Raw genomic sequence first — 12,639 nt, forward strand, 5'->3', positions numbered from 1 at the left:
CATGATTCAAAATGAAATGAGAAAACTCGAAAATATTGACCCCCAAATTTAGTAGCATGATTTTTTTTTTAATTAGTTGAAATAACTTGTATTTAGCTCTCTATGAAATTAAGAATTCGTTGTTAAAGTTGTATAAAAACAACTTTGATACTTTCTGCTTATTCAAATTGATAGTTCCATGATTAAATATTTCTCATACGCGTGTTCATTCGAATCTGTGTTTAAATTTCGCATTTTTATCTCCTAAAGATGAGGTTCGATTGGTCATGCGATGGAATGAATTGGGTTTGTCGAATCCCCAACTTCAAGGTCTTTAGAGTTCGAAAACCTAGCTCAATTATGGTGTGCCTCATGAGTAAAACAAGTGAAGCACGTATAAGGACTAAACTCACTAAAAGTTTCCAATAGAAGTAACACAAAGTTAGAAGCAACACATTATAGTAAAAAATTCAGCTCCTTGGAAAGTGGATAAAAACAGCATGTACGTACCCTTCCTCCACTCTATGTCTTCACCTACTGTATTCAACAATCATATATATGTGACCCAACTGAGTCTAACTGGACTACTTGTACTTGTTTTTCTGCTACAAAGAAATTACAGGCAAGTCTGGCTACCATTTTCACACCTAAACCTTCAGATGTAAGTCCTTACATCAGTTGTACGAACTTTCGAAGCCCGGCCAACTGAAAGAAATTAAAGTAACTTATCAACCGATCGAGATATCTGCCTCCATGCTCAGTCTTTTTCTAGCTGGTTGCTAGACCTCTTTGCTTATATATGCTGGATCTATCAACAATTGGTTCTTGTTTTGAAATTTTCGTCCAAGTAGTCCTTGTCTAAAACAATAGAATGAAACAAGATTCTCTAGAACATGCACAAGCTAAATACCCTTGTGATGATGAAGCAGTACGTGTTAGAATAATTGAAGAAGTCAATGAAGTTCACTACAAAAGATGTGATAAATTGGGAAGCTTAATTGTCTTTTATGTTTTCATGCTAGAACCACAGTGACAATGCCCAATATTCATGCACTTATGGTGGCGGATCTAGGATTCAAAAATAGGGTGGGCTATATATTAAAGTGTTTTCTTTTGGGTGAAGTCCAAATTTTTTTTTCGGTACAACCATGTACAAATGTAAAAAGTATCATGTTGTATTGTCGTTAACTGAGGCCAGAAGGCGAGAGTATTTGGAAGAGAACAAGCGGTGGCTAACTGGCTGTAGAAATGAGAGTGAGAAACCTGAGTGACGAAGAAAACGAGGGCTCAATCGTTGGTGAGTGATGGAAATGACGGAGAGAATACTGGAAACCAATCCCTAATTATTTTCGGGTGGGCTTCAACATCAAGACTACAACGTTTTGATGACATTATATATAGAAATTTTTTTTTCTCCAAAATTTTCGGGTGGCCTTTAGCCCTCCCCAAGCTATATGTGGATCCGCCACTGCGTTATCCACTGTAAGAAAAGGGGTCTCAGCTACCCGAAAACATATATATTTGGTAAAAATCGGCCGGCACCAGCTATTCACTAGTCCTGTTCTTTGGCAGTGCCCACCCTTACATCTACCTGGTCTTGGTGGTGTTTGACATCTTATAAAGGATTGACATTTAGTTGCGACTTAACTTTTCATCTAGCTAGTTTGTTTTATTTTATTTTTACTAAACAATTAGTTGTTCTCAAGTCGAACTCATGATAACTTCCCTATTTTTTTTATTTTGGGAGCGTGTATTTAGTATGGTGGTAACACAATGGCTTCTCATTCGGGTGTCAATGAAAATGCTATAATAACCTCATTTAGAAACAATTGAGCCTAGGAATTTCCAGCGTTAGAGAAGCCTAGTGGTAGCTCATCTTTCTTTTAATTTACCCCTTTCATATGATTAAGAGGTATCAAACTTTATCAAGAGAAGGATATTAAGCTAGGAATAAATACTTTTTCTAATAGATACTACAAAACCAAAATCAATTAGACCTGTCAAATAATATAAACTTTAAAAAAGAAAACTAGGAATAGAATCCATAAAGATATAGATATATATTAATAATCGTGACAAAGAAGAAGCTAATTAGACCTGACTAAGTAAGAAAGAAAGGAAAAAAGAAAAGAAAAAAGGAAAGCTTTTCCTAAGCAAGCAATTTGGTCTTGAACTGGTCAAAAAAAGAGAGACCAGATTTTTAAAGCTCACTGGTTGTAAAAGCAACAGGAACAGCACATATTTAGTTAAGACTTAAATGTTCTGGATTCCGACCTTAATTTCCTACCTCTGTATATATCTTTGGTCTCTTAATTGGTGTTTGCTATATACTTTACTTGCATATATATGCCTCCATCTTCTTTCAGTTTTCAGCATCGCGTGCAATCTTTCTGTAAATACTAAATAATGAAAAACATGTTTGATAAAACTTGGAATAGTTGATGCTTAGTAAGGCACTGTTCTTTCCAAGTGCACAACTGCCCCGAACTTAAAACCATATAGTGAAGCTAATTAGGAATGTAGCAATTGGATTTGGGCTAGAAAATGTGACTTTTGGAAACCTCATTGTGGCAAGACAATCAAATGAAAATTTGTTATTGTTTTGTTTTGTGCCAAAATGCCTATTAGGTCACAGTTTTTCAATAAAATTCACTTTTTCTTTTTTGTAAGTTTGTAATATTCTTTGCATGAGAGTGAAGGCAAATTGTTATAACCTCACTGTAATTGATCCAATAATTGTTTTTTAGCAGACATATGGATAGTATTAGAGGGGTGAAACTTGCACATTACCCTACAGGGCACTCAAAACTGTTCTGGATAGTTACAAGTGAAAAATGGACTTGGAAAACTCTCAAAAAAGGATAAAAAAAAAAAAAAAATCCTTAGAACCTGATGCTTTGAGTGTGCTTTACCCAAAAATAGGCTTAGAATCCCGACAAAGGAAAAGAGAAGAAAAAAAAGAAAAGCAAACTAAAGTAAACAGTTTCATCCTGCCCTGGTCTCTCCTAATTTTCTATATATTGCTATATTAGTAACTACTAACTCGCTACAAGCTTCGGACTGCAGAACCAGCCATGGCATCCATGTAACATATATGCATCTCAATTGCATAGATTGACTGATCGCACAAAATTCATCACTTGAATAAGGTATGCTCGCATGGCGCAAATTACTCTATCCTTTCTGTTCTGTACTTCTTTATCGTAACTGGAATATTGCCATTGTTCGTCTTTCTTCTACTTACCAAAATTTCTCATTAATTGTAGTACATCATGCATCTCTTTATCTCTGATTTTCTATGTGATAAATAATTTAAGGCTTTTCACAGTCTTACGGATCATGTTTCATTTTATTGTCATATGAGGATGACCATAAACTATGCTGGTCAGTTTTTCTCTTTTCTGGCCTTGGTTGGGTACGTAGTGTGGTGTGTCACTTTTCTAAGTGAACTAAAATTGAAGACATCAAGCTTAGCATCTCTGTCTTCATATTAAACTTCGAGTTTTGTTGCTGCATTGAATGCTTTGGAGTAAGGATTTAAGGGGCTGTGCTTGCAATTTTGAAGGTGTCAATGTCATTCCCCAAAGCCTTTCCTTCCCGGCCAAGCTATTACATTAATCTTTAGTCCGGAAGGAAATAGGTTAGTAATTTGTCCACTCTAAACATCTCTGCTCACTTACCTAAAAGATATACACTCTGATGATCATATTGACTACATCCTATCGACCATAGTAAACCCTTGCCTCTTATTATCTTATATATGTATGGGCACCCTAATTACAATCCAATTGGTAGTAGGAAAACCAAACCTTCTCGTACAGGAGAAAAGATCCTTATTCATGAAAAGAATAAACTTCGACATAAACCATGTCCAATTAGGATGTCTAACCAAGTCCAACTAGGACTATCTGCTACTCTCTGCTAGGGTTTATCATTGACGGTCGTCGATGACAATTTTCAGGCTTCGGCCTAACCCTCCTCCTTTTATGGGGTTCTCTTCAGGCTTCGGCCTCCTCTTCTTCTTGGTTGCACTTGTTGCTTCCAAGACTTTCAATGAGATGCTGCTCGTAAGCGATGAAGGTCGCTTAAGTGTGGTTGGTTTGGAATTGCCGGTGAGACAAGGGTTTGTTTCGACGGCAAAAGTTGGTGGTGGAGTTTGTTGGGAAGGGTGGGATCCGGGCAGACTGCGGGTTCTGGTTCCTTTCTTCTATGGGGGCTATAAAGGGTTGTTTTCTTTAGGCGGAGACGACAGTGCTTCTAGTGGTTTGTGGTGGCTAAAGGTGGGCTTGCTCACTCGCCGACTGGGTCCAACTGGTTTGGCCATTCCTCTGCTGCTACCGTTGGCGGTAGAACTAGGGGAATTGGAATTGGGTTTGGCAGAGCTGCGATACATGGGGTCGATTCTGAACGAGGATGACGATTTTCTTTGTGTCGCGGAGGTCGGCAGTGAGGTGGGAGCTGCTGCTCTTGGGATCGGCGACGGCAGTGAAACTATTGGTGGCGACTGTGCTGGCGGTGGTATAACTGGGGCAGCGGCTGCTAGGGTTTCTCTTACTTGGGCTGGAGTTTGGGTCTTCCTCTTGTGGGCTTGGGTCTCTTTAGTTATTTGGTTTTTCTTTTTTATTTTAGTATTGGGCCTGCTTTCTTTTTTACAAAAGGAGGCTAGGTTATTTTTCTTCTTTTGAGTGGGGAAGATCGACAAGACACAAGCTGCTTCTCGGTTAATTTTATTGTTTCTTGGGGTGGCTATGTTTCTTGTTTTTGCACTTAACCAAAAAAGGTGGGTGTGCTAGGGGTGTGTTGAGTAGTATGGTGTGCTCTATGTAATGACTCTTTCTGACAACCCTCTGGGCAAGTCATTATTGTACTGCTTGCTGAATTGCATAATGGATGACCTTTTCAACTAAAAAAAAAAGTCCAACTAGGACTTACCTTTCCTAATTAAATTCTCATCTTAACATCCACTTCATTTCAAGTAGGGTATATAATTTGTGTGTGCGTGTATATATCCTGAATTAGTTATTGATTCCTAGTTAGTTGACGATCGATGGAAGATTCTCAAATATGGATGAGCAGCGGGGGTAGAACTAGGATTTGAATATTTGGGGGGTCCAAAACATTATAGTAGTATATAGAATCGCAAATGTTAGAATTCAACAACAAAGTACTAAATTCAAAGTTTTTTGTATTTTTGTCTTTTTAAAGATTAAAAACTTGTTAATTATAGGAAATATTCTCATCTTCAAATCAAACAAAATTATATTTTATACACCTCCTAAACTTGAAAAGAGATTTATTCAAAAAAAAAAAAAAAAGAGATTAAAAACTCATGAAAATTAGAAATGCACTGTTGAATAAATAAATGATGTCAATCGATTTTCCCCAAAATGTATATCGGATCTTTATTATAAATGGACTAATTTTTTCATTTATTACTTTACTTTTATTTTAATTTGATAATTAATTACTTTACTATCAAACGAAAAATAAAAATTAAATTAAATCTCGCAATTATATTTTCAATTATTACTCACTTTTTTTTTTTTTTGAATAAATTATTACTCACTTTTAAAAATAAATAAAAAGACAAAAAAACAGCTCTCGCTCTGAGAGCCGCGCACGAAACCTAGACTGGTTTCCTCCATTCCTACGGCGGCAGGTTTGGTCGTCTTTGTCAGGAGCAGCGGCGAGGGCGTCATTTGTTGGCGCCGATCTCCAATGGTAGCCTAGTTCAATTGGGTCATGTTTCTTCCCTTTAGCGGTGGTGCAATTCGGGTGTTAATCTCCGAATTCCATTGTGGTTGGTCTGCAGACGAATCCGGATGGTCGGCGGGTAAAGCGGGTTGACGACAAAAGAGGGTCGGTAACAGGGAGTCGACTGCAATTCTAGCGGAGATGTTGTGGCGGTTCAAGCCGCCAGATCGTGTTTGTTGGATGGAGTTGCCTCCATCAAACAAGCTTGGGCCTGCTAGGCTGGTTTGCTTCCCTTGGGCTAGGGATGGGTCTTTTGGGCCTAACTTTTGGTCCTAGGGGGAAGTGGGCTGTCCAGATAGTTTGGGCTTAAAATTTAGGGTTGTTTTTGCCTGCAGACTATATTCTGGCGCACCGCAATTGAGCGCATTGGCAAAAGAACATTTCACGCATAGTTATCTTGTTGTAGGGTAATTTCTAGTTTGCTAGGCTCCTTGAATAAGTGAGCGGAATCGATTAATATTTTATTTCTTAATATTTTGTTTGATCATATCAACAACTACTTTTTTGTTAGTTGAACTCACAACCTCCCACTTATAAATGAAATACTTATACCACCAGACCAAATGGTACTGGGTTGTTTCTTAACATTATCATTCATTTATATTTTACACTCATAATTTGATTGGTTACAAGATTTTTTTTTTTTTTTAGAGAGGGGAGGGGGGGGATGGGGCCTAATGCTTCAATTAAGCTTACTTTTCAATTTTTATGAGACTAATAGTACATTAATTCAAATATACCAAAATTGTAGGGGGGAGGGCGTCCGGACCCCTTCAAACCTATAAATGCCTCGGCAGGTTGATGAGTATCTGCTTCAAAACTACAGTCATAAGCATCCATTAATATTGAAGACACAATATAATCATCTACTAGCTGTTTCATGTGAGGCATGTGGAGATCCAGTGCAAGGTCCTTACTATAGTTGCATCAAGTGTTCCAACGAATTCAATCTCCATAAGTCATGTGCCCAGCTACCAAAGGAGATCCCCCAACACCCTTTGCACAGAGAGCACCCACTTACAGTTGTGACAGAGAGAAAACTAGTCGAAAAGACGGAAAAGTTAAAGCAAGTCTTCCAGCACTCTTTGCACAGCAAGCACCCACTACGTGAACTTTACTCAAGTAGTCAAAGAGGCTTCGTGAGGTTTGAATGTCATGCTTGTAGGGCACGAATTAATGGCTTCTCCTATAGTTGTCGCCCATGTGAGTTCGACCTTCACGTCAAATGTGCTTTCAATTCCAGAAACACAGACAACATACAACATTTCATTCACAACCATCTATTGACCTTGAGTATTGAAAAAGGACCACAACTCTTTTGTACTAGATGCTTAGGGAAAATCCTTGGTCCTAGATACATTTGCGAAATTCCTTATGCGAGGGAGGGAAGTTGCTCCTCCATTGTTCTGCATCAATCTTGTGCGAAGCTAGATGAAAGGATCCAGCACCTGATGCACAAGCAACACCCACTTATTCTCATTCTAAATGACGCACAAGAATCCCACTGTGATGCTTGTGACAAAGATTGCAGCCGCAGATTCACTTACAGTTGTGTACATTGTCACTTTAACCTCCACCTCAAATGTATTCCTGAAAAAGGCTTCAAACATTTCAGTCACGAGCATCCATTAATGTTCAAGGAGCTGGAAAAGTCAGCTCCATCAATTATTTGTGATGGTTGCCAGGACCTAGTATTGGGCCCAAGGTACACTTGCATCAATACCTACAAAGGTCACAAATGCAGTTTCAATCTCCACAAGTCATGTGCAGACTTAGCCCACGAGATGCAGCACCCAATGCACCAGCAACACCCACTTATTCTCAATCTAAATGGAGCACGAGAATCCCACTGTGTTATTTGTGACAAAGATTGCAGCCGCAGATTCACTTACAATTGTGTCCAGTGTGACTTTAACCTCGACCTCAAATGTATTCCTGAAAAAGGCTTCAAACATTTCAGCCACGAGCATCCATTATTATTCAAGGAGTTGGAAGAGTCTGCTTCATTAGTTATTTGTGACGGGTGCCAAGACCCAGTATTGGGCCCAAGGTACACTTGCATCAATACCTACCAAGGTTGCAAATGTTGTTTCAATCTCCACAAGTCATGTGCAAACTTACCCCGCGAGATGCAGCACCCGATGCACCAGCAACACCCACTTATTCTTAATCTAAATGAAGCACGAGAATCCCATTGTGATGTTTGTGACAAAGATTGCAGCCGCAGATTCACTTACAGTTGTGTCCAGTGTGACTTCCACCTCGACCTCAAATGTTTTCCTAAAAAAGGCTTCAAACATTTCAGTCACGAGCATCCACAAGTGTTCAAGGAGCTGGAAGAGTCTGATCCATCAGTAATTTGTGATGGGTGCCAAGACCCAATATTGGGCTCAAGGTATACTTGCATCAATACCTACCAAGGTTGCAAATGCTGTTTCAATCTCCACAAGTCATGTGCAGACTTACCCCGTGAGATGCAGCATTCGATGCACCAACAACACCCACTTATTCTCAATCTAAATGGAGCACGAGAATCCCACTGTGATGTTTGTGACAAAGATTTAAGCCGTAGATTTACTTACAGTTGTGTCCAGTGTGACTTCAACCTCCACCCCAAATGTTTTCCTGAAAAAGGTTTCAAACATTTGAGTCACGAGCACCCATTAGTGTTCAAGGAGTTCGAAGAGTCTGCTCTATTAGTTATTTGTGATGGGTGCCAGGACCCAGTATTGGGCCCAAGGTACACTTGCATCAATACCTACCAGGGTCGCAAATGTTGTTTCAATCTCCACAAGTCATGTGCAGACTTAGCCCACGAGTTGCAGCACTCGATGCACCACCAACACCCACTTATTCTCAATCTAAATAGAGCACGAGAATCCTACTGTGATATTTGTGACAAAGATTGCAGGCCCAGATTCACTTACAGTTGTGTCCAGTGTGACTTTAACCTCGACCTTAAATATATTCCAGAAAGAGGCTTCAAACATTTCAGCCACGAGCATCCATTAGTGTTCAAGGAGCTAGAAGACTCTGCTCCATCAGTTATTTGTGATGGGTGCCAGGACCCAGTATTGGGCTCAAGGTACAGTTGCATCAATACCTACCAAGGTTGTAAATGCTGTTTCAATCTCCACAAGTCATGTGCAGACTTACCCTGCGAGATGCAGCACCCGATGCACCAACAACACCCACTTATTCTCAATCTAAATGGAGCACAAGAATCCTACTGTGATGTTTGTGACAAAGATTGCAGCCGCAGATTCACTTACAGTTGTGTCCAGTGTAACTTCAACCTCGATCTCAAATGTATTCCTGAAAAAGGCTGCAAACATTTCATCCACCAGCATCCATTAGTGTTCAAGGAGTTGGAAGACTCTGCTCCATCAGTTATTTGTGATGGGTGCCAGGACCCAGTATTGGGCCCAAGGTATACTTGCATCAATACCTACCAAGGTTGCAAATGTTGTTTCAATCTCCACAAGTCATGTGCAGACTTACCCAGTAAGATGCATCACATGATGCACCAGCAACACCCACTTATTCTAAATCTAAATGGAGCACAAGAATCCTACTGTGATGTTTGTGATAAAGATTGCAACCGCAGATTCACTTACAGTTGTGTCCAGTGTGACTTCAACCTCGACCTCAAATGTATTCCTGAAAAAGGCTTCGAACATTTCAGTCATGGGCATCCACTAGTGTTCAAGGAGCTGGTAGAGTCTGCTCCATCAGTTATTTATGATGGGTGCCAGGACCCAGTATTGGGCCCAAGGTATACTTGCATCAACACCTACCAAGGTCGCAAGTGTTGTTTCAATCTCCACAAGTCATGTGCAGACTTACCCCGCGAGATGCAGCATCCGATGCACCAGCAACACCCACTTATTCTCAATCTAAATGGAGCACGAGAATCCCATTGTGATGTTTGTGACAAAGATTGCAGCCACAGATTCATTTACAGTTGTGTCCAGTGTGACTTCAACCTCGACTTCAAATGTTTTCCTAAAAAAGGCTTCAAACATTTGAGTCACGAGCATCCACTAGTGTTCAAGGAGTTGGAAGAGTCTGCTCTATCCGTTATTTGTGATGGGTGCCAGGACCCAGTATTGGGCCCAAGGTACACTTGCATCAATACCTACCAAGGTTGCAAATGTTGTTTCAATCTCCACAAGTCATGTGCAGACTTACCCCGCGAGATGCAGCACCCGATGCACCCCCAACACCCACTTATTCTCAATCTAACTGGAGCAGGAGAATCCTATTGTGATGTTTGTGACAAAGATTGCATCCGCAGATTTACTTACAGTTGTGTCCAGTGTGACTTCAACCTCGACCTCAAATGTATTCCTGAAAAATGCTTCAAACATTTCAGTCACGAGCATCCATTAGTGTTCAAGGAGTTGGAAGAGTCTCCTCTATCAGTTATTTGTGATGGGTGCCAGGACCCAGTATTGGGCCCAAGGTACACTTGCATCAATACCTACCAAGGTCACAAATGTTGTTTCAATCTCCACAAATCATGTGCAGACTTGGCCCGCGAGATGCAGCACCCAATGCACCAACAACACCCACTTATTCTCAATATAAATGGAGCACGAGAATCCCACTGTGATGTTTGTGACAAAGATTGTAGCCGCAGATTCACATACAGTTGTGTCTCGTGTGACTTCAACCTCGACCTCAAATGTATTCCTGAAAAAGGCTTCAAACATTTCAGTCACGAGCATCCATTAATGGTCAAGGAGCTGGAAGAGTCTGCTTCATCAGTTATTTGTGATGGGTGCCAGGACCGAGTATTGGGCCCTAGGTACACTTGCATCAATACCTACCGTGGTCGCAAATGCTGTTTCAATCTCCATGAGTCATGTGCAGACTTACCCTGCGAGATGCAGCACCCGATGCATCGTCTACACCCACTTATTCTCAATCTAAATGGAGCACGAGAATCCCGCTGTGATGCTTGTGACAAAGATTGCAGCCGCAGATTCACTTACAGTTGTTTTCATTGTGACTTCAACCTCGACCTCAAATGTGCTTCCGAGAAAGGCTTCTTACATTTCAGTCACGAGCATCCATTAATGATCAAGAAGCAAGGAGACAGAAACAGAGAGTGTGGTCCATTAGTTCTTTGTGATGGGTGCCAGGACCCCGTATTTGACCCTAGTTACACTTGCATCAATACGTACCGACGTCGCAAATGCCGTTTTAATCTCCACAAGTCATGTGCAGAGTTACCCGGCGAGATCCAGCACCCAGCGCACCGTCAACACCCACTTTTTCTGCTCAATAAAATTCAAGATATCAAAGTTCGTTGCTCATGTAATGCCTGCAATCAACCTTGCAGATACCGGTACAGCTGCTCCAAATGTGATTTCAACTTTCACCTCAAATGTGCCACCAATTGGCGAAACATTATCGAAACTGAATCTCATGAGCATCAGTTGATGGTCCCCCGGAACCAGCTCCACGTTATATGCGACGTTTGTGGGGAGTTCCGGAGTGGCACTACCTACTACGTCTGTAGCATCTGCCAGCTCTTGGTCGATGAGGAATGTGCTTCATTACCATGCGGCACAAAAATACCCGGGCACCAACACCGCCTCAAGCTAACCTGGTTCCTTGAAGACATTTACCCCAAGGACCAGGTTTGTAAAATCTGCTCTGCGAATATTGATAGGTGTCGTGCTGTATATTATTGCCAGGAATGTTGCGGATATGTTGCTCACACTACATGCATGCCAGTTGAGTACTTCCAGAAAGAAGACAACAAAGACAGAGACGTTAATATTGAAGATGATGATTATGAGTCTGATGATGCTGAGAAGATCAAACACTTCAGTCATCAACATCTTTTAGTCGCTAATGATCATTGTCAGGAGGTTAAGGATGACAGAATAATTACTTGTCAGGGTTGCATCCGACCTGTCACTCAAGACTTCTACAGCTGTAATAAACAAGAAGAGTCTTGCCATTTCTATCTCCACAAAACTTGCGCTCGATTGCCAGAAAAGATGCTTCTCCCTTTTCTTCACCAACACCAGTTCATACTCCACTCTCGGGCTACTTCTTTTGACGGCGTGTTTCAGTGTTATGTGTGTGGTATCCATCACCAAGGCTTTGTATACAGTTGTGATAAATGTGCTCTGCCAACCGGCGAAAACCTTTTCTACCTTGACCTTGAGTGCAGTATTTATTGGGAGAACAAATATCTTAAACATGAGTCTCATGCTCACCGCCTCCTCCTCGACATAGGATGGGAGGACTTCTATTGCAGGGGTTGTGGTTCAAAAATATTTTTCTGCTTCAGTTGTAAGAGATGCAATTTTCATCTTTGCTTAGCCTGTGTTAGATTACCTCTTACTGCTGAGCACCGATACGACACGCATCCTCTAAAGCTCACCTATGAAAGTATTGAAGACGAGCTAGGTGAATACTACTGTGAGATATGTGAAGGAAAAAGGGATCCATCACATTGGTTCTACTGGTGCAAAGAGTGCGAGTTTGACTGTCATCCCCATTGCATTAAAGGGAGGTATCCGCGAGTCCAGTTGGGGAGCACTTACAAGCACGACGCTCATGTCCAACACCCCGTCACTCTTGTTAGCAAGTGGAAGAGCCCCATTCAGGGCGATAAGAGAGACAACATTCTTCCTTGTGAGAAGTGCGGTGAACTTTGCCAAGGATTAGTATTTGAATGCGGAGAATGCAACATAAATTTCCATCGAGACGGATGTTGTGGAACCATAGCTTCGGAAAGTTCTCACAGGTATCCTCAGATCGAAGAGCTAAGTTAATGTCCCTGAAATTTTAAACTGTTTCATTCTGATTTTCAAGTTAATGTTTGTGTGAGATTGAGTTCATTATCTGGAGGTGATGACACATTCTGCCACCTTTTGTTTTCTT

At 40.8% G+C, this 12,639-nt stretch overlaps 1 protein-coding gene across 1 annotated transcript; it reads left to right on the forward strand.

Annotated features, from left to right (window-relative positions):
• The first annotated feature begins 3,040 nt into the window (after window positions 1–3,040).
• LOC133714509 (uncharacterized) lies at window positions 3,041–12,637 on the forward strand. Its single transcript, XM_062140627.1, has 2 exons — window positions 3,041–3,128; window positions 6,485–12,637. The coding sequence occupies exon 2, from the start codon at window positions 6,519–6,521 to the stop codon at window positions 12,528–12,530; it is 6,012 nt and encodes a 2,003-aa protein (XP_061996611.1). The 5' UTR covers window positions 3,041–3,128; window positions 6,485–6,518; the 3' UTR covers window positions 12,531–12,637.
• The last annotated feature ends 2 nt before the right edge of the window (window positions 12,638–12,639 follow it).

This window comes from Rosa rugosa, chromosome 6, assembly GCF_958449725.1.
Source record: "Rosa rugosa chromosome 6, drRosRugo1.1, whole genome shotgun sequence".
NCBI classification, from domain to species: Eukaryota; Viridiplantae; Streptophyta; class Magnoliopsida; order Rosales; family Rosaceae; genus Rosa; species Rosa rugosa.

Coding starts and splice junctions, on each gene's coding strand:
- LOC133714509 (XM_062140627.1), top strand. CDS start 6,519: ATGCCTCGGCAGGTTGATGAGTATCTGCTTCAAAACTACAGTCATAAG.